Source organism: Ictidomys tridecemlineatus, chromosome 3 (genome assembly GCF_052094955.1).
Source record: "Ictidomys tridecemlineatus isolate mIctTri1 chromosome 3, mIctTri1.hap1, whole genome shotgun sequence".
NCBI classification, from domain to species: Eukaryota; Metazoa; Chordata; class Mammalia; order Rodentia; family Sciuridae; genus Ictidomys; species Ictidomys tridecemlineatus.
In genome coordinates, this window is record NC_135479.1 from 119,374,803 (window position 1) to 119,401,601 (window position 26,799).

The following is a 26,799-nucleotide window of genomic DNA, read 5'->3' on the forward strand; positions in this document are numbered from 1 at the left end:
TGCATAGAGTGGACTCTCACCCAGACTGTTGTTTTCCTATACTAAAAAAAAAAAAAAAAAAATGGATGTTGAATAATTTAGTTAAATTTTATTTAGTTTCTCTAAGAGAAACCAGAGAAACAAAACTCTGGCTCTGAAGCCCAGTGTGTTGGTCATATCAACACTCTTTCAGAGAAAAATATCAGCACATTTCTGGACTGAAGTGAAAGTACGGAATTCAAAGATTCAAAGTTAATATCAAAACTGAAACAAAGCCATGTTTTGTGAAACACGCATTAATAGGAGTACGCTGGATCAAAGGATGTGATCTCACTTCATAGTCAAACAGGTCCTGCAAGCCCAGGTAATACGGGAAGCAGAATGGTAATTATTCACAGAAGAAAGCAGGTAGTATACTGTTACAATACTACAGTAGAAAGTCAGAAGGTCACAAGCTTGCAGGGTAACTGACACAACTTGAAACTGCTTGGCTTCCTTTAAAAAGAAATAACAAAATGGGAGAGAATCAAGCAAGCTTGCCTAACACATCTTTGCAAGGTAAGTGCCAATAGCCTATGAAATGTTCCCAGTCAGAAGTTTAAGCAGTGTTGATAGCTCTGTTTCTGTGTGTATGAGTGTATGCGTGTTCACACACGCAAGCACGCATGCCCCCATTGTGTTTTCCAGGTGTTTTATGAGGGTGGGGAAAGGAGGTTGGGGTTGCTGATGGAGAACACGCATGCTGTCTGTGTTGTGTCCAGTATCTTGACCAACAGAGAATCATAAGTTCAGTGGAAAGTAAGAAAAAAAATTTTAATCTCCCATATCATGCTGGAGAAATTGTGTAACCACCTTCCAATGTGTTTTCATATTGGACCTTTTCTAACATTAGCAAAATGTTGACTTTTGTCTCTACCTATGGAATTTTTACTTGTAATCAGGAATGGCTATCTCTGGGGTATACCAGCTAAGTGTCCTTGTAATGAATATAACCCTTTTTAAAGGGAGAAAACAGGAGCTCAGGAGAGAGCTTATCAGTTGGGCAGAGCGGTTTGTTTTACAAGTCTTACTTAATCAGATACCTTTGTCCTTTGAAGGGATTGGCTTTGTTGACACTGACTTGACAGGCATCTATAGTTAGGCTTGTTGTTGGAAACATGCAATGGAGCTCTCATATTTCACTTTTTTGAGTGAGAAAAGTTAAAAAAAAAAAGTAGAAAATGGGCCTAACAATTACTTATTGCAATGATTTCTGGTACTCTACTTTTTTGGGAATTATTTACCATCTTTATAAATGAAATTTTGATCAAGACATATTCTTGAAAACTTACTTGATAATTACTTTGTTAATTATGTTCCTGTGAAACTACAAACAGTATGGCACCAAGAAAAATATGGAAACTACACAGTTTTCCATTAAGTGAAAATAATCAAAAATATAACTATACCTATGAAATATAACACATTTCAGAATAATAATCAGGTAATTGTAGATATGCCTGATCATAAAAGTATTTTATCTACTTCATTGCTTACTTGTCGTATTTTTCTTTGATTTCTCTTAGTCTTCTTTACACCTGCTTAAGGATCCCAGAATCTTATTTTTACTCTGTATGTTTTCTAAATATTTTGAAGTACTATGTAAAATGCTATTATAAAGCTTTTTAACATAAAAGATTAACAAAAAAAATCACTTAATGAATTTCATCAAAGAGAAACAAGATAAAAGCCTCATTTAGCATGATTCATAATTTATTTGTATGCTCTTTATAGACCAAATGGTATTATGATAGTATATGATTATAACAGATTCCTTTTGTGTCTGTAATAGTTTTCCCTTGGAAGAGCATGTGAGAAACTCGTAGGTTCCTATGGATGTTCATATAGTAATGATTTTGTATAAAATGCATGTAACTGGAAACCAGCTGAATAGCTTGTCCTAGGCTGTATTGGAACACTACCTGTCTGTGTTTAGGGATTGAAATAGACAAAGGAGTAAACAGACCTCTTCCCTCTTCCCTTATCAACAATCTTTGTTTGGGGATCATGGTGATATTTACTTCTTATATTGGAGTCCTGGCATGTATACAGACATTTTTTTTTTCCTTTTGCTCTGGAACTTTGATGCATGTTAGGTTTCTGGCAATAGTTATGTTCTACTGTGTAAGGATAACTTTCCCTTTCTCATATCCATATATATGTATAAAATGCAACTACTTTCAGAATTAATAATCAACATATCAGAAAAAAACATGCACAACATTTAATTTAAAACAAGTGCTATAGTATATAATTTTAATACCATGGTTTAAGTTAAGGTATCATGTACCTGTGTCTGTAATACATCTGTAGTTGGGGAACACTCATGAGACCGTATTCTTTTGTGTACTCTGTGAGAACTTTTCAATAAGGAATGTGGTGTTCTCTTCTGATCTTACCTGAATTGAAATGTATCCTTGGTTAGTCTACAAATAGTTCAGATCTGTTCTTGGAGTATTGAATGCTTTAATTTCAGACAAATTTGCATTAAGATTATTAAGAGAATCTATTAATCAGAGTTGAAAAATGAAGGTACTTCAGTTGCAGGTTTCAAATTATATATGAATTCTTAAAATTTTAAAGGAAAGCATTGGAGAATAATTACAGCTTTATTTGCATGTATAAGAGATTTTAATATGTTTGTATAATATCTTATAAAACAAATCAAATATATCCTGGAGTCTTCATTTGGAGAATTCCATAATATTATTGTGTTCACTGTGAAATACTCTATTCTGTATCTGAAATTGAGTTTCAAAATGATCAAAGTAAATGAAAGCGGGTTTTTAAATGTTTAATTTTGCTTTTTACTTAATAGCACTTATAAAAAAGAGTGTCTTTGAAATTATATTAATTATTATAGATTCTACACACAAATGGATGTTCTTTTGAAATAGCTATGCTCAAATACTATGCTTTATACATTCAATGTATGAATGATTGACTTGCATAATTTAGCTCTGAGGATATTATATTATCATTAAACTATCATATATATTATCATTGAAACTCCATCATATGCTTTGGATAACAATTATCTAAAACTATTTATCTAGTTATTCTGATTCACTCTACCATCTCTAGTTATAATTTGGATGGTATTATCATCTGAATGTGACCCCTCAAATTCATTTGTTAGAAACTTAACCCCCAAGGCAATTGTACTGGAAGAAGGGACCTTTGGGACTTGTTCAGGTTATGAGGCCTCTGTGCTCTTAAATGGATTAATGCTGCCCTGCCCTTCTGCCTTCTGTCATGAGGATGCAGCAGGAAGGCCCACACTAGTTTGGTGTGGTGGTACATGCCTGTAATTTCTGCAACTTGGGAGTCTGAGGCAGAAGGATCATGAGTTCAAAATCAGCCTCAGCAACTAGGTAAGACCCTATTTCTAAATAAAATTTTAAAAGGTTTAGGGATGTGGCTCAGTGCTTAAGGCCCACTTGGTTCCCCCTGATACAAAAAAAATCCCAAACTAGATGATAATACTTTGATCTTGGGCTTCCTATTCCTAGCCTCCAAAACTGTGAAAAATAAATTTTTGTTTATTACCCAGTCTGAGCAGAACAAAACAGTCTAAGACAGAAGGCCAGCATAGAATTGTTAAAGATTATTCATTTTAGTGCTATTCCTGTATGTGACTGAACTACTCTCATACCCAAGCACCTGGTTTCACAGTGCCCTTGTATGGAGTCCATGTAGTAATAACATCTAATGTTTTCATTAGCATCGGGAACCCATTTTTCCCTAATGAAAATGAAGTTGATCCAAGGCTGTCTTTAGCATAATGTGAACAGATCTCAGTTATCCTTTCAAATATAAAAAGCAATCTCTCTCTTTCAGACCCAATGTCAATATAACCCCAAGAGAAATTAAGATGTTGTACATGAAGGTTTATAATATTCTCTGGAGCCATAAAATGACTTATTTAGGGAAAAACAATGTAAAACTTTTTTTTTTTTTTTCGGTACCTGAGATTGAACTCAGGTGCACTGGACCACTGAGCCACATCCCTAGCCCTGTTTTGTATTTTATCTAGAGACAGGGTCTCACTGAGTTGCTTATGCCTCGCTTTTGCTGAGGTTGGCTTTGAAATCATAATCCTCCTGTCTCAGCCTCCCAAGCCACTGGGATTACAGGCATGTGTCACCAGCCTAAAAATTATTTTTCTAATCTTTGAAAATACAAATAAAATGTATAAATAATATGGCATAAAGTACAGGAACCAGTTCTTTCTAAGCATTTTTGAGTAAAGGAAGAAGAATTATGTTCTTGTGTAACATGCAAACTCATTCATACCACCAAGTGTTTTATGTCAGTCTGTGATAGGAGTGGAGGCATGGCTCAGATAATAAGGGTGGCAGTCCCCTTCCAATATGCAGACACCTAAATATGGTTTAAGCTAAGATTTTTCTAGAGTTGCCCTTGGGCATATAAGTGCTTCTTAACCTCTTTTCTTTCAGGATGAACCAGCATTTTCTACTTGTCCCAGTATTCTTATTAATAGGCGTTGAAATATCCTACTCAGAATTATTTTTAAAAAGTAAAAAGGAAATAATCTTTTGTTGTGTAGCTATGCACCTTATCTACTGAGTCCTTCCTATCTCAGGAACAGTCACCAGGAACTTTTTTTTTTCTGTTTTCTTACTCTTTTTTTATCCTTGGTCAAAAAATGTACAAAGCCACTTATTGCTTTTTAAAGATTACAGTGTATTTCTTCACCCTTGGGATTATTTGAATTAAAAAAAAAAAAAAACTATTTCTGAGTTCTCACAAACTGAAGAAACCTTGTGAGAAGAGGTGACCTTGAGTGGGGGGTGTCTCCTCTGGGCTGTTCAGTACATATTAGGTACTCAGGCTGCCTAATTAGCAACTGAGGGGATGTTTTTGAGCACTTCTGATAAAAAAATCTCCTACTTCAGTTCACCCCCCCTCTCTCATTCATTCATATATATATATTACTAAGGATTGAACCCAGGAGTACTTTACCACTGAGTTACATCACCAGCCCTTTTTAAATGTTTTATTTGAAATGTGGTCTAGATAAGTTGCTTAAGACTTACTAAGTTTCAAACTGTGATCCTCCTGTCTAAGCCACTGGATTACAGGTATGTGCCACTGCACGTGGATCTTCTTCCTTATCTAGCTCTAAGAAATCCCTACTCTGAAAGACTACAAAAGCATAGATCTCAATTGAAAAAATAAATGCTGCAAGTATAGAGGAGTTGGCTAGACTCTGTGGAAGGCAGTGCCAGCAGTCGATAGCAATCAGCAGGAGAGAATTCTTCACCAACTCACTGAAAGAGAATTTGGCTGTCAGAGTAAGAAAAAATAACTGTAGAATATTAATATTTTCAAGTTAGAAGAGAGCTTAGAGGTCCTCAAGTTTAATGTTTATACATGATAGGTACAAAAAAAAATACACAGAGATGCTATGAAGTTAAGAAAATTCTCTTTGGTTTTATAGAAGCAGTTGCTAGAATTCTGGTTTCTACCCCTGGCATCCAGAGCCTGTAGCTTTATGGAAGAATGTGGCGCATTATTTTCTAGAGGCATTTGCTTTCGGATTTCGTAAAGGGAAACCAGTCTTATAAGTACTTTCCCTACCGACACCCTCCGTTTCTGTATTCATGACCACGAAAGCATTGTCTAGTGTTCAGTTAGGCTATTGTGTGACTGATCTATCCAGGCTGTGTTGTCTTTTGACTACATAGAGGTCACATTGGCTTTTAAGGTATTTAGTTTCATTACAACCAGGGGTTAATCAAAAATCAATATGCACATGCATAGAGTATTTTTTATGATAATCTCTCAAAACGTTATGCGTTATTTTGTATGGCTACTAAAAGGAAAACAAAATCTAAGCAGGAAGGTGCCTTAGTGTCTGTGCTTCTAAGTTGCAGCCTGAGGGTAGCAGTACTGTATGTTCCAACCTGTTATACTGGTTTGGTGTGCATGTTTACTTTCTGTGGTGGGAAAAATATCTCTGCATTTGTCAAAGTAAACCATGCCTGTGAATGCATTGATATCCTTCTGGAACCCAAAGAGGACTTACATATTTGTGAATCTTCCTTTCTAGCCTATCGACCTTAAACAGCATTTTTAGTCAAGAGAAGTACAAGGAGCTCTTGTTCAGCCTATCAGTTCCATGAGGAAGGATTCCACTCTTTAAGATAGGTTTGAACACTTGAAGACCTGAGGCATTTTGGAGTTGAAATTTTGGTATTGAGGTAACAGAGCATTTTGGAGTTGTGGCTTTCAGAAGCTTTGCTGGAGAGATCTCATAAGCTAAGAGCAAATTCGAGCATGTTTGGCGCAAGTAAAGTTCTGAAAATGCCAAGGCATGAAATCCCAGGTGAGTCTGACCTAAACAAATGGGTTAGGCAAATTTTCATGTGGAGATGGTTTGAGGAGTTTACTCAGGTACAAGATAGAGAATCCCTGGAGCAGGAAAATGAGATTAAGAGATGAAATCTGAAGTAAAATATGATAAATATTTACTGAAATCAATACAACTGGGCTGAGGAGCTCTTTTGTTCTTTATGAATGGAAATAACATCTTTCCTTTATTAGAATGAAAAAAACAATAGGTAATGTATTTAAATGGAACATGAGATAAAACTGGCTAATACCATTCTACTTATTTAAAACCTGCTCTTGGGGAAAAAGCCAGCTCAAAAATTTGAAATGTAGAGGTTGTTGCTGGACTGAAAGCCATAGTTTAATCCCCTTTGATTTAAATGATATTTCATGTCACTGAAAGTGTTTCAAAGAAAAATATTTTAAGGTTCAATTAAAGTTACTGTAAAACCTTGAAGAAAAGGTGATGCATACCTATAAGATGCCATGTTTGTTTAATTATCATTATTAATAATGCAATTAAAATATTTCCATGTATTTAAAAGGTTAGATCTGTCTTTGAATCCGATTCCTTTTCTTAAAGGAATGGAACAAAAGGTGCAGCCTTAATCTGATGATTATATGTGTATAAACACCATGTAATTATTACATTGTATGCTCTCCTCTGAATTTTGGAAAGAGTTTAAACAAATTTAGTTAATTGAGTAGAACAGTGAGCCAGCCTTCTTTTTATCTTAGTTTATTTTGGGAGGATTATTGATCAAGCATGTATTTGACTTATTATTGGAAAGTGTCACACTTGATACATAACTGAAGGAAAAATGGGCAACTGACAAGATTGCAAAGAAATGTCATTAGGATAAAAACACATAAAAGGGCATTGAGCTTCAGTTGATCCCTTGAGCTTCTAATCTCTCTTCAGGAACAGTATGTGTAAACAGTTTTATTTGACAGGACTATTTTGTGTCTCTGTTGATAGGTATGTTTAGCCATCTACACAGTTGAACATTTTAGAGGGTGCTTTCATAAATGCTTTTTAGTAATTTATATTGGAAAGCAATGTACCTATCCTCTTTAAATCTCTGATCAGTTTAATGCAGGTTTTATATTGTGTATTTTAGAAAGCAGTGGGACTTGGAATATTGTAGAATATAATCTAATGAAAAAGCCCAAAAGAGAAAAGCTTTGAAAAATCAACTTCCAAATAAAATGCAGCATAATAAACAGGCAAAGGGTGTGAAAGTCCAACACAATCAAGTTTGCTGAATAACTTGGGACAGGGGTGAATGCTTGATTTTGAGAACTGATTAAACTCTCGACGTCAATTTCATCTCTGTGATTCCTTTGTTTTCTCAAAAATGACTTCCTTTGAAAACAGAAAGTGAGATGCACAAAGAATTGAAGGGTCAGGGTATTTTATTTTCCTCCTTGTTTATGGACCTTTAATACAATCACAGACAAGTTCCATCTTCTGTTAAGCTATTGATAAATCTTGAAAAGTTCTTCACCACATCTACATTTCTTAGTGACAGGTTTCTGAGATGGAAAAAAATCCACTTGGCCACAAAAGGTGAATGTTACTTCCTCTCTTACTGACTATTGGTCATTTTTAAACCACACATCAGCAAGACATTAGAAAGGAATCTAAGAATTTAGATAGTTTCATAGAGAAAATATGATTTGAACCAACTCTGGCAACTTGACAAATTAGAATAAGTGACTAGAAGGACAGTCTCTCCTGACCAAAAGTACCTCAGAGGCAAGACATAGAAATTAAGTCTATCCATCTAGTTGTTTGCATTATTTTTCTGTCTTATTGGAAACAAGAATGATTTTTCAAAAAATCCTATTTGAAATAGGTTACAAATAAGAAAACAGAATAGCAAAAAGGTCAAAATTATATGACAGTTAAAATCCATATACAAAATATATGCCACAACATATGAAAAGTTATCAAACAGGTCACAAAATTCCTTTCAAACTCCCTAGCAGCCAAGTGAAAAAAAGAAATTGATTTCAAGATGTATGGTATCCAAGTAATATAAAATTGGTATTAAAATGTTCAAGAGAGGCACAGATTTCTTCATTAAACATGAAATCAAAGTCAAATGATTTTTATAAATGACAATATATAGACCTAATCAAAATGCAGATGTTTTTATTAGGTACTGCTGAATAAAAACAAAGAAGAATTAATACTATTTAATTCATCTCAGAATCTATCATTTCAAAATCTGGATGATTTTCTTTGGGGTTTTGAAAGCACCATCTTAAAAGATTATTTATCAGGAAAAGTTTATGTAGAAAGTTTCAAATATATAATAAACCTGGAAACAAGAAAGGAAAAGACAAAACAATAATTAAGAAATACAAACCTGGGCTGAAGGTGTTCTGCAGTTGTAGAACATTTTGGCTAGAATGTACAAGACACGGGGTTTAATCCCTAGAATGAAGGAGGAAAAAAAAAAGGACTTTATAAGAACAAATATTTACCTGCTTTAAAACTTAACAACATAAAACCACGATTTAAAAAAAAAAGTATAAGTTGTGTTATTACCCAGTTGTCTCCCCTGAAGTTCCTCTTAGTTTTATGTAGGGATTGCTCATTCATTTTGACTAATGAAGAGTTCAGTACAGTCACTGTGTCAGATATGTGTTTCTATGAGAGGGGTAAAGATTCAGATTAAAAAAGAATACATTGGCATTGATAATAAAGATATTAACCATCTATGATCTTCAGATTGAATTAGGTAATGATTTTCCATAGAGTCAAACAATTTCTGTTGGGGGCAGGAGGAGAAAATTTTATACTAATAGTGATGTTTTCATTCTTGAGACTGATTTTTTTATCAATTTTAGGGTTATATTTTATGTCATTTCTAGTCTACCATTTGACCTATGTGAATTTATTTGGGGCAACAATTATTTTTTTTAAGATTAGAAAACCCCATAATATTTCTTTTATCTCTAAGAATTAGTAATTATTTAGTGATATTTATCATAATATGCATGTGATTTAGTACTAATGTACAGTAACATTGTTAAAGTCATAGAACATTCTACAGAATAGTCATCCCATGAAATTTGCATTTAGCTATGTTGATAATCACACTAGAAAAGGAAATAACTTGTAAATGATTTCAGACAGAAATGTACTAAAGTTATTTAAATCTCACAAAACTTTTGTCCATCTCTTTGCCTCCAAAAATACACCAAGCTGATTCTTTACTAAGACACATGTGTACTGGTTGCTCCTGCTGAAACTCCTATATGTATTATTTCTTCTTATTCACTTACCAGATTAATATTGCAGTGACACATTGTCTAGCTTCTCAAACTAAAACAGCCAGTATGTCTTAATGTGTGATTTTAATTCTTGTACTATATTACAATGAGCCATTTTCCCTTTTTTATATATTTTTATTGCATATTTCCCTGCATAAAATGTTCTCCTGTGATGAAAGACCATAGCAGGCATGTTTATTGCTGTTTTTCTATTGCCTAGAACCAAAGCTAACACATAATATGATTTCAACAAGTTTAAGGTTTATATCCTCAGAAAAAAGCAAACATAAAATCATAGTGTTATTCTTATGTGTTTCTCCAATTTTTGGAGATGTAATAAATGTAAAAACTTACATTTATTCAAACATGAAAATTAGTTGAGCATAAAGTAACAATACTTAACAAGATCAATACAAAACAAAATAAACAAGAATTAAGTAAAAATAAACCATTGTCAAATAAAAGTTGTCTTAAAATTGAAAGAGCATGTTCTAGAAGAATAAGAGATGACATATAATCCCTTTATTCTAAGAGATTAGAAGTTGTACTTTGTTCAAAATTAGAGAATGTGAAAAAACAATTAGAGGATGTGTTTCTCCTTATTTGCTCAGGTATTGTATTACAGTGACGCTGGACAGAGTTAACTAGATGAGTTCTCACAGATACAACAATTGTGAGTGGTATGTTCTTTGAGTATGTTCTTTTTGACATATATAATTTTGTGAAGCATCTAAATATTAATGTCTTTATTTATTATGATCTATTTTACCTGATTATTTTAGACATGAAGGAGGATGATACAGTCATAGTTCTTTGGAAGATATAGTTAGGTGATTATTTATTTTTTCTTGTATTGAGCACGTTGTCCTCATTGAGTGACTGTGAAGATTAAAATAATTTATGTTGAACACTATAGAAGTCTGTGGCACTTAGGAAACACTTGGGTGTTTTCCCCTATCACCAAAGCCACCATCATCATCAATATTTTAATTTTTAATTTTGTTTTCATTATTGTCTACCATCTCATGATGAAGAACTAAATCTAAGTAATGATGGTGGGACTTGAAGACAAGAAATAAATTTGAGAGATGATTAAAACTAGATTGTTGTTTGCTAATATAGAGTGAGGAAGAAGGGGGAAAATGTAAAAACTTTGAGGTTTCTGGCTTAGATGAGAAGAAATAATATTCCTAACTGATTTAGGGAATATCTGGTGGGGAACAGGTTAGGGAAGAGAAACATAAACTGCTTTTAACAAAATTATATTGAATTATAAGAGGAGTCTCTTGATTAAAAATGGCCAGGATTTAAATTGTAAAAATGAGGTTGGTCCTTGGGAAAGAGAGCTAGTATAAAATTAAAGATGGGAAATTTTTAAGATGTAAGTGGTAGATGACATTGTGGACAGCTGATATTACACAATGATAGAACCAGAGCAAGAAGATAAGAAAACTGATGATGGAGTTTAAAGTTTGAGCAGAAATGAGAGAAACTGAGATGAGTTCATAGGCAAGAGAGAAGAGTCACCTGACCGTGTTTTTTAGAGAAACGCATGGTAGGAATTTCTGTATTAGAAGGGTGAAAAATATCAAACGACAGAATAGTCAAGTAGCTAGAATCTGGAGATTCCAACCTGGAATTAGGGTGATGCATGAGGAAGAATGCAGTAAAATAATTTGAATATAATCAGAAATTAGATAAAAGAGGAAGACACAATTGTAGAGTCAAACTATAAGAAGCTTGAAGTAATAAAGTGATATAATAGAGCCCTGGGAAAGGAACAGAGTCGGAGAATAGGAAAAAAGAAGAAAGTACTTCCATCACACTGATTTTGTAAAGTAAATGCAATTTGCTATTTTCACAAATGAGAAAACTGAATTTCAGTGAGGGAGAGAATGAAGGTGCTAAAATAGAAGGGGCAAGTCTGAGGGAGGAGGAGTTGGATCCCTAGAGTATTTTTAAAGAAATAAAGTACAGTTTTCTCTTTCTAGAAGGAGTGAGTATAATGACAAATTTGCTGAGTTACAGAGAAGAGTGGGCGGTGAAGCTCCTGCCAAGGGGCCTGTATCTTTGTAGTAAAAGATGCTTTTATTCAGCCAAGAGTTAGGGTGGGCCTCTGGGAGAAGTGTTGAATCCATGAGAGAAAAATAAAAGGATTGGCCGGCAGCAGCAGCAGTAGTGGAGTTAGCCAAGAGTTTGTGTCAGTGAATGTGGAAAAGCAACAGAAAAAAAAAAAATGTAGGTGATTATTATGCCATTTTTCACAGAGATGTGAGTGAGCTTGTAGAAGAGAAAGTGTGTGAGAGGGTGTTACTGGTGTCTGTTCATATTTAGCTAGAGATTTTTACTTTAGAATATTCTCACTTTACCATGTGACACCACCCACAGAAACTATTCAAGCCAGTCATCTCCAGATAGTATGCCACTGGACTATAATAGTACAGAGCATATATTTCATTCTAAATCCATCCAGGCTTTTGGAAAACAATGGAACACCTGGGCTTAACTACACATAAATTTTTATATGGTTTCTTCTCATCATTGTAACACTAGAAAAGCATCTGCCTACACTACTGTCCATGTAGTATGAATGTAAGAGACCTATGAGATTTTTGGGTAGCTGAGTATCCAATTCTATTTGGCTGTGTTTGAAAGAAGCAAAATAAGATTGGGCATTAATGTTTACATACTCAAAGACTTGGATAATTAATGTTTGGCCTCAAAGACCCTTGGATAATTAATGTTTGGCCTCAAAGGTATGTACCTTTATGTTATGATTACCATCATTGATAATAATGATAAGAAACAAAAAATACAATTAGGAATTTACTAAATGCCAGTAAGAGGCAGAATTAAACTTTAAACCAAGATGTATTTGACACTCATGCATCTCCATCATTTTATTTTCTAGGTGTACCATATTAAAAGAACTACCATTAAAAAAGACTATCCAAGCAGAATATGTCAAATATTTATCATTTATCTGGATATGTAAAATTTAGTGACTATTCAAATTTATTACTGAAAATACAATATTTTATTAACATTTTACTCCACAGCTCATATATCTGCTTTTCTATATACACTTTATTTTACAAAAATTCACTTAACTTCATGAATACACATGTGGGTGTGTCATGATTCCTCTTGTTCTACCTGCCTTCATGCCCTGATGACATTTCCATCATACCTACATTCCTGGCACTTTAATTGAAGGTGATAAAGCTCTGAAGAAGTAGTTTGAAGTAAATGGGTTCTACTAAATTCAAGAATTTTTGACCATTAACCTTCAGTTTGAAGTTTTAGGTGACCACAAACTAGTCTTAAGGAGTATAGATTTACCTCAGTAAAATACACCTTAAAGAGGTTTTTAAACAATTGATGCTTTGCTGATGCTAAGGATATTTCCTCTTCAGTGTTTCTAACTTAACAAATTACATGTAAAAGCCATAAACTCCTTTATATTATCCATAAACATAATAAAAAATGTTACACCACATAACTTTGACTTAGTCAATAATTCCAAGCTTAGCCTTAGGGTTTAAAGAGAAAATTATTCCTCTTACACATTTTAATTATGCTATAAACTTTGGGAATAGCTATTGATCTTCAGCATCTGGCGTCAGAAAGTTTTTCCTTTCTTGTTCTGTAGCCAGTGAAAGTTTTCCATGTGGGCTAAAAATGAAGAATTCCAGAGGAGATTAAAGTGGTATATGTACAAAAAGGACATTTTGTTGTTGTATTGGAGTGACTTAAATGTTAAGAGAATTAAAGATCATTTTCTCTAAATGTCTTTTTGTAGAAACTAGAAACACACATTCGAGTTAAGAAATTTATTGCCTTGTTTTAAATAAAAGATACTTTCTAGAGGCACTCAGTGATCTTTAATATTTTAATACAGAAATGGGAGGGCCTAAGAAGAAAATATTTTATTAAAAAATGACATGCCTTTTGAGGTTTTTAAGAGTTTATGTAATGCAGTGAACGTTGTTATTATTTTTGGTGACTAATTGTTATTAAAGTGATTGCTTCACAAATTTTCATCCTTGAATCATTAATATGTGTAAAAAACGTATTCTGTTAGGATTAAACAGATATCTAGTATCTATGATAATGGTTATGATGATAGTAAGAATTGCTACTGCTTGCTGAACTCTTACTAGGGGATGTGTTTACTATAAACACTTTATAGATATGGCTTGAATTAAGAGCCCCACCCATCAAGTGAGAATTGTCCCCCATTGCCCTTTCTACAGATTTTGTGGGAACTAAACAGCAGATTGGGATTCAAACCCAGTTCTCTGACTGATAATCAGTCTTTTTAAATAAGTATAGGCCCCTTCAGTTTCATCTCTCAGCTAACTGGAAACTCAAGTTTAGAGAGTTTAACTGAAGTAAGTTTATATGATAAATTTAAACGTATCAAATTTATATTTGTTCATTGTGTTAGCATTCTGTCACTGTAACAAAATATGTATGATAAATAGTGTTTAAGGAGGAAAGGTTTATTTTGGCTAATAGTTTTGGGGGATTTTAGTCCATGGTAGATTGCCTTTGTTACTTTTGAGCCAGTAGCAAGACAGCACATCATGGTAGGGGTAGGTGTTGGAGGGAGACAAAGCAGTTGGGAGACAAAGCAAAAAGAAGAGTCAGGCACCTAATGACTGCTTTTGAGGACACCCCTGCCTCTTCCAGTGATTGAAGACCTACATGTAGGACCCACTGATTCTACCACCTTTCAATAGCACCAAACTGAAGACCAAGCCTTTAGCACATGATCCTTTGGGTGGACATGTCATATCCAAACTATAGCATTTATTTAACAAATATTTATTGGGATACAATTACATATCGTGCATATTATTAGAAACTACCAAAGCTAAATTCAAGGAGACATGAACCACAGCCACCGGTAGTCTACCAAGGGAGACATTATTGTAATGTGAAAAAGGAACAACAACAACAAAAAAAAACATTTATATATGAATAGAAATAATATATGCATATAAATATATAGATATGTATATGTAAATAAAATTATACATTTCGTGTAGCTTTGAACTTGCTTGATAAACATCTGTAACTGGTCCCTCTTAAATTTTCAGAACCTAATTAAAGGTATGGTAATTTAACTTTGATACTATGATGCCTTCTTTGGTCACTTTGGTGAAATCAGTAGCCTTTATAACCACAGCTATTAGAGGTACTATTTTGAGAACCTCATCAGTGAGTCAGTATGGATTTTTCTTGCAATAGGGCATCCCCTACCTCCTCACAGTTGGAGCTAATGAGTAGTAATTTTTGCCCATTTCTTCCCCCTACCATTTCCTCTGGACCTGCCATGTAATTAAATCCACTGGTTAAAAAATATGTTGAATATTTCAGGTGCAGTGGTCCCTTGATATCTGAGAGGAATTGGTTCCAGTACCTCCTGTGGAAACCAAAATCTCAGATCAAAATCAAGTGCCTTATTTAAAATGGCTTAATATTTGCATATAACCTATGCATTTCAGCCCTTATACTTTAAGTCACCTCTATGTTACTTATAATATCTAATGCAAGTAAATGTTATGTAAAGCAGTATTTTGCAGTTTGTTTAGGGAATATGACAAAATTTTCATAAGAATAAAAGTTCATACACATTTGGTAAAGATGCAATTTATTTTTCACACGTTTTTGATTTGTGGTTGTTTGAATCCACAGATATGGAACTTGTCAATACAACAGACTGACTTATACAATGTGCTTAGCAGTAGTTTGAATGCAGTGGTATGCACTCATTAATTTAGTCTTACATAATGATTTGATCTGAATCTATTTTGTTTCATTTGTTTTTAAAATATATAAGTCTATATTTCTTTTTGCAGAGAATTGTAAGATTCCCTAACTATGTTTTAGTTTGAGACTGCCATTCATCTTTCACTGAAACTTTTGCACATATCACAGCTATAATCTAGCAAAATAGATTATTGTCACTCACTCCATAAATATTCTAGTACGTAAGCAAAATTTCCAGACCAAAATTTATTTATGTATTTAGTTTTAATCTTGAACATCTTGGTTGGTATGATTTTTATCTCCTTCCACACTATAACATTTTCCAAAGATAAATATTCAGGATTTTGTAAAATAATGTGCCTTAGCCTGTTTAGTATTTTTGAATACATAGAACTCATGGGACATTTTATAAAAATTTAGATTTCTTTCCTTGTGGTATTGGTGATTAAATCCAAGGCCTCACACATGCTAAGTAACCACTCTCCCACTGAGCTCCATTCCCAGCCCTAAAAATTTTTGTGCCCCAAAATAGTGCATGCTTATAATCTCAGCTATTCGGGGATTGCAAGTTTAATACCAACCTGGGCAATTTAGCCAGTTCCTAATCCATTTAAAATAAATAAATAAAATGCTGGGGATGTAATTCAGTGGTAGAACACTTGCCTAGTATGCTCTGAGGCCCTGGGTTCATTACCCAGGACCACAAGAAAATATGATTTTTTTTTACACCTTTAAAAGGTGACATAAGCCAGGTGTGGTGCACATGCCTATAATCCCAGTGGCTCAGGAGACTGAGGTAGGAGGATCAGAAGTTCAAAGCCAGCATCAGCAACTTTTAGCAAGGTCCCAGGTAACTTAGTGAGACCCTGTCTCAAAATTTAAAAATAATAATAATTATAAGAAGGGCTGTAGTTGTGGCTCATTAGTTAAATGCTCTTGGGTTCAATCCCTGGTACCAAAATAAAGTAAAATTAAAGGAGGCATGAGAACCATATTATATACAAGGTACTGGCCATGGAAATTTAAGTCACCACATCTTATTGTTATAATAATATCTAAAACTAGATTATCTAAATTAAAATATAACTGTGTGAGTCATCCTTCCTGGAAGCAAATAATAAAGACAGGAAAATTCAAGTAGAGTAGGTGATATTTGGTTCACACTGAAAAAGTGAAGAGCTCTCCCATCAAATAAATGGAAAGAGTATTCCAGGAATAAGAAGCTTGGTGATCAAAGGCATGTTGGCATGACTCTTGTCTGGAGAATTCTGAGCAACATGCCTAGCAAACTCTAGACTACTGGAGTGCTGACTTTGTTTTTTCTAGGCTAGCATAAAGCTTTATTCCAGCCTACTGATTATAGTAGAATTATAAGGCTAGCTAAATTTTTAAACAGAATAGATGGATATATGCTATTTTGGCTTCATCTCAGCACATGCATGCCCATGTAGTAAGGGGCTTTATGCCCATTCATCAGATTGTATAGGAGTACATGTGCCCATGCTAAAGATGTTAGTCACATTTTCCAAGAGCTGCCTTTGTGGAAAGCATCAGACTATCTTCACAAGTTTGCTATTATGTTGGAAGTGAATTCCCATGCCTTTTTACTTCAGCCTTTCCTACGGATACTTAATATGCCAAGTTAAAATACTTGCACAGTGGACGAGAAGGCAGCATGGGGATTTCGTAGCCCTCTTTCCTGACAAATTGACAGGTTGCATTGCAGCAGGTGCACAGCAAAGCGATTAAGAATATACAGGGTGACAAAACATGTGTGATATGACTGCAGGCATTTTATGTGAATGATATGTCATGGCGAGTATTGGTCTCAAGTGATTATACCTAAGGCTCTGGGGTGTGAGGGCAATCTATATGCATATGAAAGCATAAGGTGAACACTCAACGAAAAATAACCTTGACTGGAAATTTTGACATGAACCAAGTACATTGCAATAAAAGTTAAATTTTTTGCTACTTAAATATTTTACAAATGTCTTATTTATATGATAAGATGCAATAAGCATCTGTCTTGGATAATGTGATTTTTTTGACTACTGAACATCTTATTTGACTGCCAAGAGGACAGGAAGAGCTGGTTTTTTAAAATTTATGATTGGATGAAAAAAGCCAACACCATCTTTAAGAACACATTTAGCTCTTGGTATCAATCTGTTCACTCTTGGGATTTCTGACTTTTCACGAGAAAAAATAAATTTAATATGAGCATCCATGCATTGCTCACAAATTTTCTGAACAATCAATCAAAAAGCAGGAGTGAAATAAAAAGATTTTGGATGGTAGATAAAATTGTTTACTATGCATGCAAATAAACATTTGTATAGAAATATGGAGAGTTGTGAAATTCCAAGAAAAAAATAAAGACTTTTGTATTCATCTATATTTTTAGAGAGAACGAATTTATAGGTTTTATTAGATTTTCAAAGTAATCCATAATTCCCACAGCACTAAGATGATCTCTAAAGTCCTTTCTACATCCAAAATTGTGTAATTCACTTGACATCCTTATACATTTCTGTTACTGTATTATCTTTGTCCCAGGCAAACAGAAATATATCTTATTTTCTAAGAAAAAAATATATCCCTTTATTTATGACTAAAGGAACTATGATTTTCAGTATAAAATGATAATAGGAAAGGATTTCTGCATTTTAGATCAGCATTTAAAAGCAATTTCAAATTCAGATTTTATATTGACAATAATTTGCTATTTGCCTAATTTTTATTTTAATGGACTATTAAAACTAAGTGTGTGGGAGGATGATTATTTCTAGATAGGGAAGAGGGGTGGGAGGCAAAGGGAGGGGGAAGGGGAATAGCAAGGATCGGGGAATGTGATGGTCATCATTATACAGAATATATGTAAGAAGATTTGAAGTTGGAATCAACATACCTTATATATAAACAGAGATATGAAAAATTGTGGTATATATGTGTATTAAGAATTGTAATGCAAAATAAAAGAGTACATGTATAATGGCATAATTTGGCATGAACATACTTTATATACAGAGTTACGAAAACTTGTGCTGTAAATGGGTAATAATGAGTGTAATACATTCCACTATTGTCATGTATGTTAAAAAAAAACTGTGTGAAAGTGACATTGGTATTTTAAATATGTAGGTAAATGCTTATCTCTGTAAATAAAAACACCTCTCTAGTGCTTATGTTAATATGCTAATTTAAAAAAAAATTCCCTATAAATAATAAACTTAAAAATAGATAAAAGAAATTTTGGATTCTTTGAGGGGAATATGTACATTTTGGGAATATTACAAAAACCTAATATTTCAACCAGTTTTATTTTCATTATGCATATCATAATACATAATACAAATTTATTTTATGTTAACAGATATTAGTAACACAAATAATCTTGGATTTTAGCAGAAAAATACAGTTTATACAAAAATATACAAAGAATCTTGTCTCTGTATTTTTATACTTGATAAGCTAGAAAAGGGTACTGAATAAGATTTGAACTCTTATTCTAAGACTCCATCAGAGCAAAGCAATGAGAAAGACAGGACTCATTAAAAAAAAATTCAGAGTAATTGAGGATTTTAAATTTGTTTTTATTTTTACTTTTGTTTGCTGCATTTCCTTTCTTCTACCATTAACTGCCTCTAGCCCTCTTCTTCTCTGTCCTTCCTATTGTGGAACTTTATTATAATGCTTTGGTATAAAATATTGCAATAAAATTCTTCAGAGTTATAATTATTATAAAATATTCATTCATAATGGTGGAATTTATACTGCAAGTAGGAGAGATTTTTGTGTGATTTCAACTGCTCTGTGCTCTTAAAAAAAATGCTACATAGATGACAACTGTCAAGATTTTAAGGTTTCTAAGGTCTTATTATTCCATCCTTCTCAATTTTTCCTCATTCATTGGGTCATTCCTGAAATTCCACAGCTTGAATCTTTATATTTAAAACAATTCTATTGACTGATACGTTAAATGATGTGTTATCTTCTTCTGCTATATTGCATTTTTATAGCCATCTTTTGTGAGATGACCTGAACAAAGGTATTTTGGATTTGGGGGGGTGGGGACTTTTCTGTCTTAAACTTGGCTACTATACAAAAATGCCATAGGTTGGGTCGTTTAAACAACAAATATGTATTTCTCATAGTTCTGAAGACTGGAAAGTCCAAGATCAAGGATTTAGCAGATTCAGAATCTTTTTTTTTTTTTTTTAAAGAGAGAGTGAGAGAGGAGAGAGAGACAGTGAGAATTTTTTTTTTAATGTTTATTTCTTAGTTCTCGGCGGACACAACATTTTTGTTGGTATGTGGTGCTGAGGATCGAACCCAGGCCGCACGCATGCCAGGCCAGCGTGCTACAGCTTGAGCCACATCCCCAGCCCAGATTCAGAATCTTAAGGAGGACTTTTCTTCTGACTTGATAATGACCACTTCTTACTTTGTTCTCATCTGGAGAGAAAGCTATGGTCCCTTTTTCTCTTATTCTAAGGGCACTAATTCCATCATGGGACCCCCACTCCCACTACCTCAAGTCTGAAGATATACTTCCCAAAACAGACTCTTGAGCCTAGACAGCTAAAACTGCTTCAGATTGCAAACAAGAATTTTGAGAGGACACAAACATTTAATCCATAATAGGTGTCATTCTTAAAAATATATTTAGACTCCATGTAAGTTTCAGTTTTATTCTCATATATTTTGCACCTGTGTACTTATTTCTCCCTTTTCTCCAGCAAATGTTAGAGCTCACTAATTCAGTATAACTGTTAACAAATGTATGAAGCTGGTCAATGTAGTCTTAGAAATTAATTAAATTGGTTCTTCTGTTATTTCTAATTGAGTCCTCCTTTCATAAATAAGGATATGGAGTAGATAGAAATTCCCTCAGTCTTCGCTCATTTCTCAGCTTTGCCAATTTCAAACATTGAATGAAGTCTCCCCTGTGTCTCCTAAAAGCCCTAAACAAAACAAAACCCATTATTTTTAATACAACCATTTAGTTCCAGGAATTTGATTGCCTTTCAGATTTCTTTTCTTGGGATTCAGTGAATATTATTTCTACCCAATATTTCAAATAAATTTTCTTTCTATTAATGAACTATAATAGCATGTCTCACTGTCTTAAAGTACTTATGGATTAGAATATTCAAGTAGAATTGCAAGGGAGAAATATTAAGACCAATAGATGGTAGCTATAAGCCAACTAATGTTAGCTGAATATAAGAAAGAACTTTCCTATAATTTAAAGAAGGCATGATTTTTTCTTATAATAAAATATAGAAGTCCACTATCAAAAGAGAGTGAATTCCTTGTTAATAGATACAGTGAAGTATAACTTTAATAACCGTTATTTAGAGATGTAGAGGATTTTCATGTAGTTAAATATGATGCTCTTTCAGGACACTTCCAAAAACAAGAGCACACTTTTTAAATATTAGATTCCTTGTGTACATTTGACATAAAATGAACTTGAACAAGAGCACAAGTGATAAACGGGACCCATCCAAGATGGTTACTTACTGTCTGATTTTGAAAGGGCTTTGCAATTAAATCTGAATACATAATAAAGTGATAAATGTTTAGCACAATCTAACGAAATGTAAACAAATTTCACAAGGTACTTAGAGGAAAAACTGTTTATATGATTAATTATGGACTCAACATGTAGTGAATTATTGATTGGTAATTTGAAACTCAAATGAAAGATCTCTATATATTAGTTGATAAGGTTATTTTTTCCAAGTAAATCCCTTCCCACCACATACAGTTTATTGAATCTAGTAATTGGGATTTGGCCAACCTAGCAAATTAAGTGTCCTTTGAGAAAATTTATGGTCTATCCAGCTAAACTGCTTGAAATGGCACGTGAGAACTTGTTTGCTGTAACAGCTCCAAAACATTGCAAAACCTACATGTTTTGAATTCAGTTTTTAAAAGCATCTTAATTTATACATTTTTGCTTTCTGAGATTCATCGTCTCATGTTACTCTGCACCTAGTTTTTGGTAATTGTTATTTAATCCATTAATGGGTAAGAAATGGTTTTCTAGCACCCTTGAAAATTTTCTTTTTGGCAATAAGCTCAATCTGCTGTTCTTTTCATCTTTCCCTGTACACTGCAGAAGGAGAGGTTAATTCTGATTTTTCCTTACTCCTCTATTTGCTATTCAATAAAGACATCACATTTGATGCTTGGCACTCTTTCCCATAATTAATGTACTTCAGAAGATGCATGAGAGAGAGGGGAGAAAAGCTAATTAGATTAAAAGTGTGCATGTAATTGTCCGATTTTATAAAAGAAGGCACAAAGCAAAGAATTGAACCCCAAATACCAGTACCATGCTCTCTTGCTGGACTTTTGAGGCCTTCAGTATTTGGACACAATCTTTGTCACTATTTTTCTTCAAACTCAGTAATTAAATTTAGCTGAAGTTATTATATGTAAGCATGCATGAGATTTTCCAGCACAGGAGAAGACAAAATAGTTTTTTTAAAAAGTTTTTAAAATTATAAATAACCTTCACAACTCAGGTAGAGCCTTCAAGGTATTTAGTTTTTACCCAAATATATTTCCTTTTGTATTTACTTTATTCCTCTTTGTTAATGTGGCATGGAGAATAAGTAAGATTAGTCTGTTTTATTAAAGAACACCTAGACTGTAGACACTTTTAATTGCAAAGATAAAGAAACCTAATTTCACTCCCCCTTAATCTGTCAACACCAGATTGCCTAGTTAATCCCCTTCATTGTAGATCTGTACAATATGGTCTTCTAGTCTAAAGCCAGAAAAAAAAATCAGCTTTTTATTCTCAATGACCTTGTCTTTATATGTGTATATATTCTTAAGTGGCTTCTAGTTACATACTATACTTTTTTAAATTTTTGGATATTTTTCATCTTTTTTCTCTTAAGGTAAATGCTTCATTCATAATTTTATTTAATTAGATGCAATGAAGTTGTATTTATGTTTCTTGCACAAGTAAAAATTGATAAAAAATTAGGATTGCATTTTATGCAGCTGTAAACAATTTGTTGTTTATTCTAAAGACTGTAAGAATTAGGTTTTTTTTTCATTTTAAAGTTAAATTGGGGACTTTTACATTAATATTCTTAAAATATATTCAACTTTTTTAACATTAAAATGAGCATTTATTTAAATACCTGTTTTCAATTCTGTAGGGTGGAATTTTTTGTTTGTTTTAATTAGTTATACATTACAGTACAATGATCTTGACATTGCATAATTTTTAAATATAATTTTTTATGTAAGTTTTGAATTTCAATGTATTCTTATAAATTTAATATTATATTTTATATGATTGGTTATTTCAAAAGAATTTTAAAATTTACACTTATACATTCAAGTGAATAAGAGATTATTCACAGTTTTCTTGGACTCACTTCTCTTTCCAAATGCAGCCCTATTTTCTTACTCCTCCTGTAGTAAAACACTTTCAAATAATTGCCTTTATTTTTCTTCTATTTAATCTTGAGCCCATTTCCTCAGGTATTTTCTCCATCCATTCACCAAAACTGCCCTTATCAAGGACACTACTTATCAGCATTCTCCTAAATCCTTTCGTAAATTTTCTGTCCTTGTCCAAACTGTATGAGCAGCATTTGACAGTATTGATCTCCTTCTCCCATCCCTGGTCTTGAAGGTACTGTGCTTTCTTGGTTTCCATATCTTTACTACTCATTCCTTGTCAATCTCCTTGGCCATTTTATCCACTTATGCCTGTTCTCTTAATGTTGAACTGCCCACCAGGTTGTCTCAATCCTTATAGTTCTCTTCCATTCCTCCTTAGCAAGCTCCTATCAGCTTTATGTTAATGGTGCTCAATTTCCATTTGACTCCTGACTTTAGAACCTTAGACATATATGGCCAATTAAGTGCTCATCATCTCTGCCTGGATATTTACTAAGCATCAGAAATTATGTGTATTTCCTGTAGTCTTCCCTAGACTGCTCTGGTATTCCACCTTTGAGTTGGAAGTTATTACAGTACTCCGCCCCCCATTTCCCAGACTGAAAACATGGAAAAAAAAAAAAAAGAGAGAGAGAAAGAGAGAGAGCGCTCTTTTTTACAGCCTACATTGAGTCCATGGGAAATTGTAATATCTCTGCCTTTAAATACATCCAGAATATGACTAACTCTCATCACTCCCACTAAAAACACTCTGGTCTCAGTCGCCATCTTATTTGCAGCATATTACTGGTGCCCTAACTGGTTATCCTATTTCTGTCCTTGCCCATCTCACAGCTTATTCTCAACACAACTATGAAGGTCATCCTAGATCACGCCTGGCATAATCCTCCTTTTTAGCATTAAAGTAATTCTCCCAATGCCTAGAATATTCTTCCCACAGGTACACATCCATTTGGTTTTCTTAACTCCTTCACACTCTCTCAGTCTTTGTTCTAATGTTACTTTCTTCATTAGCCACTTCTCTGTCCTTCCCATGGTGGAACTTATTCTTATAATGCGTTGGCATAAAATAATGCAATAAAATTGCTCACTGATTATCATAAAAGATTACCATATTATTGGTGGGTGCAGTAGTATTCAGTTCAAACAGAAGACTTTCAATTCAAAGTTGATCAAACACTTTCTGTCTGCTTCTTGCAAAGTTGATCTTCTGTAGTTTTTATTGTAGGCAATGTTTCTAATTTACCTATAAAAAATGAGGAACTTGCTTCTCTTAGAATGTGATTCTAAGAGAAAGCACAGCAGTTGAAGAATCTGAAGTAGTGACCCCTATTACTTGGGACATTTATTTTATGGAGCTTTCTAGCCCTGCTCTCTGAACATTTGTATTCTGTGCTTATGTCCTATTCTCAAGCCATAACTAGCATAAATATGTAATTATATGGTTTGTTTTATTGGTAATAGATTTCAAAATACTCTATTATTATGGCACTGTTTGAATTGTGTTTACTATATCAACATAAACATATAAATTGAGTCAAATTATCTGCTTGGTTAACTGCAAACCACAAGTTATTACAGCACTGTCAGTTTCAAAATGTTGCATGACAATAAAACCATTTGATTCCCTTTGTTCATACTTGAACCTCAAAAACTTTGTAATTGTTTCCTATCCTCTATTAGGCGCAGTCTTTACAGATGTCATGAGGTGGAATCTGGAGCACCATGTGAGGATCCTATATAACTATTTCAACATGCTCCGTAGTTCTCAAGGTGGCTTGTGGCTTCCTTGATCATTTCTGTTCAATTCCAAAGTATTTTTTTCCCTTTGCCGAAGTTACTTCCTCCTACATACTCAAAATCAAATTTACCATTAGACAAATTCAGGATGTTTCTATGAAAATGTTGGCATTTCTCATGATGTTTCTTTTACATGGAGTTTTCAATAGGTAACCCAATCACACTTTAAACTGTTTTTCTATTTAGCAATAAATTATTTTATAAACCTTGGTACCTTACAGTCTTTTAAAACTGCTTCTCTTTTATTCTTCTTCAGGGTTTTAAATAAAGACAAGCCAAAGGATGTGGGATTTGGACCTAGCTTCCTTTAGCCATGGGATGCTACCACCTGTCTTTAGTTTCCTGCTTCCTTTCCTGCTGGCCATCCTTGCTATTATTTCCCAGCTGCACTCTCTGCCCTGTGTGTGCCCTTATATCTCTCATTCTTCATCCTTGCTTCTCTGCTTCTAGTGAATGAAAAGGGCAAATCTAAAATCAGATCTAACATTGAGAGCCAGAAGATACAGAATATTTCATTTTATAATCCAAGCACTAAAGAAACAGAGCATTAATAATTGAGAAGACATGAATGAATAGCCTTGCATTTCCATGAAAGAAGGAAAGAAAGCTCCTAGGAATTCAATGAATTCTTTTAATTGTTTTCTGATAATTATGATTCTCTTCCTCCTTGATATCTGTATTCAGCTAAGATCAACATCTGTGTGATTATATGAAAACTCTCTGGTAATGAGAATGTCTGGTGAAAAGACATTCTTTTTAATGCTAAAGCAACTGTGAAATAAGTTATTTTTTTCTTTCAGTATATACCAGGTGGAAATGAAAGTCTCCATGGGGACTGGCAGCTTAGGGGTAGGTAGGTGAAGTTTTTGCTTTTATGTTTCTGAAAAGAACTGAGTGCATATAGAGATTACTGAAGCACTCTTCATGTCAGTTCAGGCCATGGCTGCTGTCACAGGTGAGGTGGATATCATGTATGTCCTTGAGGTATTGTCAGGATCTTCATTCTCTGAAACATTGTTGCCACCATGGCAAAGACTCAAACATTCTATGGTAGTGTGTATACACCATATGTAAAGGAGCAAAAAAAAAAAATCTTTTTTCTTTCATGTATTTGAAATTACAGTACATTTAGAGGTATAAGGAACAGAGTAAATTTGAAATGAAGAATCTCCTACCATTCGTTCATTGACTCCATTAACCTAAATTAATTCAATATCTAGTGTCAAAGGCAATAAATGATATTGGCATAAAAGGGGCAATATTAAAGAAATATTTTGTTTGGGGAAACTGAAAAATTAGCTATGAGGGAAGGTTTTAAAGAAAAAATGATATGGCATTTGATGGTAGAATATACAGAAGGAACAATTAAGAATGAAGATGTGGTATGAATAAAGGCAGAAAAAATATGAAAGTTAAAGGGGTCCAGAGAATGACAGGTTGCCCTGTGGGTCTCATTTACCTGGTTAGAAATGGTTGAGAAAAAGTCACAACAAAGTTGTAAAAACCTTTATATGCCACTGAGTTGTTGAAAGCGTACATGATCTCAGGCAGTGTTTGTTTATATATCATTTGGCAGGTTACGTGTGGTTATATATTAACCAACTCCTGACATATCTTGGTTCTGTGAATTACTAAGTAAATATAAGATAGGAGAATTTTATAAAGTTTGATATCTTTGTATGTAGGAATCAACCACTTGTGGAATTCAAATATTCAAAAGGTGTTTTCCAGCCATTACTTAATTAATATTATCTCATGGGAATAATAAGATATAAATAAAAATGTTATTTTTCTGTTACCATAATAAAATGTCTCTTCTAAATATTATTTAACTATCAGAGAAATACCAGTAAAACCAAACCAGATATACCATAAATCCCATGATACCATTGACTAGAGTTTTACCCAGTAATACAAAGATAGTTCCAATATAAGTAAATCATATTAAATAATGGATCAGTAATATAATATTTTACTTGTTGGTAAAATTAAACTTATTAAGTTTATTTATGCTTGAAATTATAAAAAGCACATGTATTAATGGGATACCATGTGATATTTCAACACATGTGCACATTACATATAATGTTTAAATCAAGTTAAGCTTACCTCAAACCTTTGTCA

At 33.4% G+C, this 26,799-nt stretch overlaps 1 protein-coding gene across 4 annotated transcripts in view; it reads left to right on the plus strand.

Annotated features, from left to right (window-relative positions):
- Naaladl2 (N-acetylated alpha-linked acidic dipeptidase like 2) overlaps nt 1-26,799 on the plus strand; it is a 1,184,425-nt gene that overhangs the window by 339,282 nt on the left and 818,344 nt on the right. The window contains exon 1 of one of the 4 annotated variants that reach the window (XM_078043669.1): nt 164-537. The exons of the other annotated variants lie outside the window; for them this stretch is intronic. Coding sequence (XP_077899795.1) covers nt 495-537 — 43 coding nt within the window. The 5' untranslated portion in view covers nt 164-494. Of the gene's footprint in view, nt 1-163; nt 538-26,799 lie in introns of those variants that run through there. 4 annotated transcript variants of the gene reach the window in all.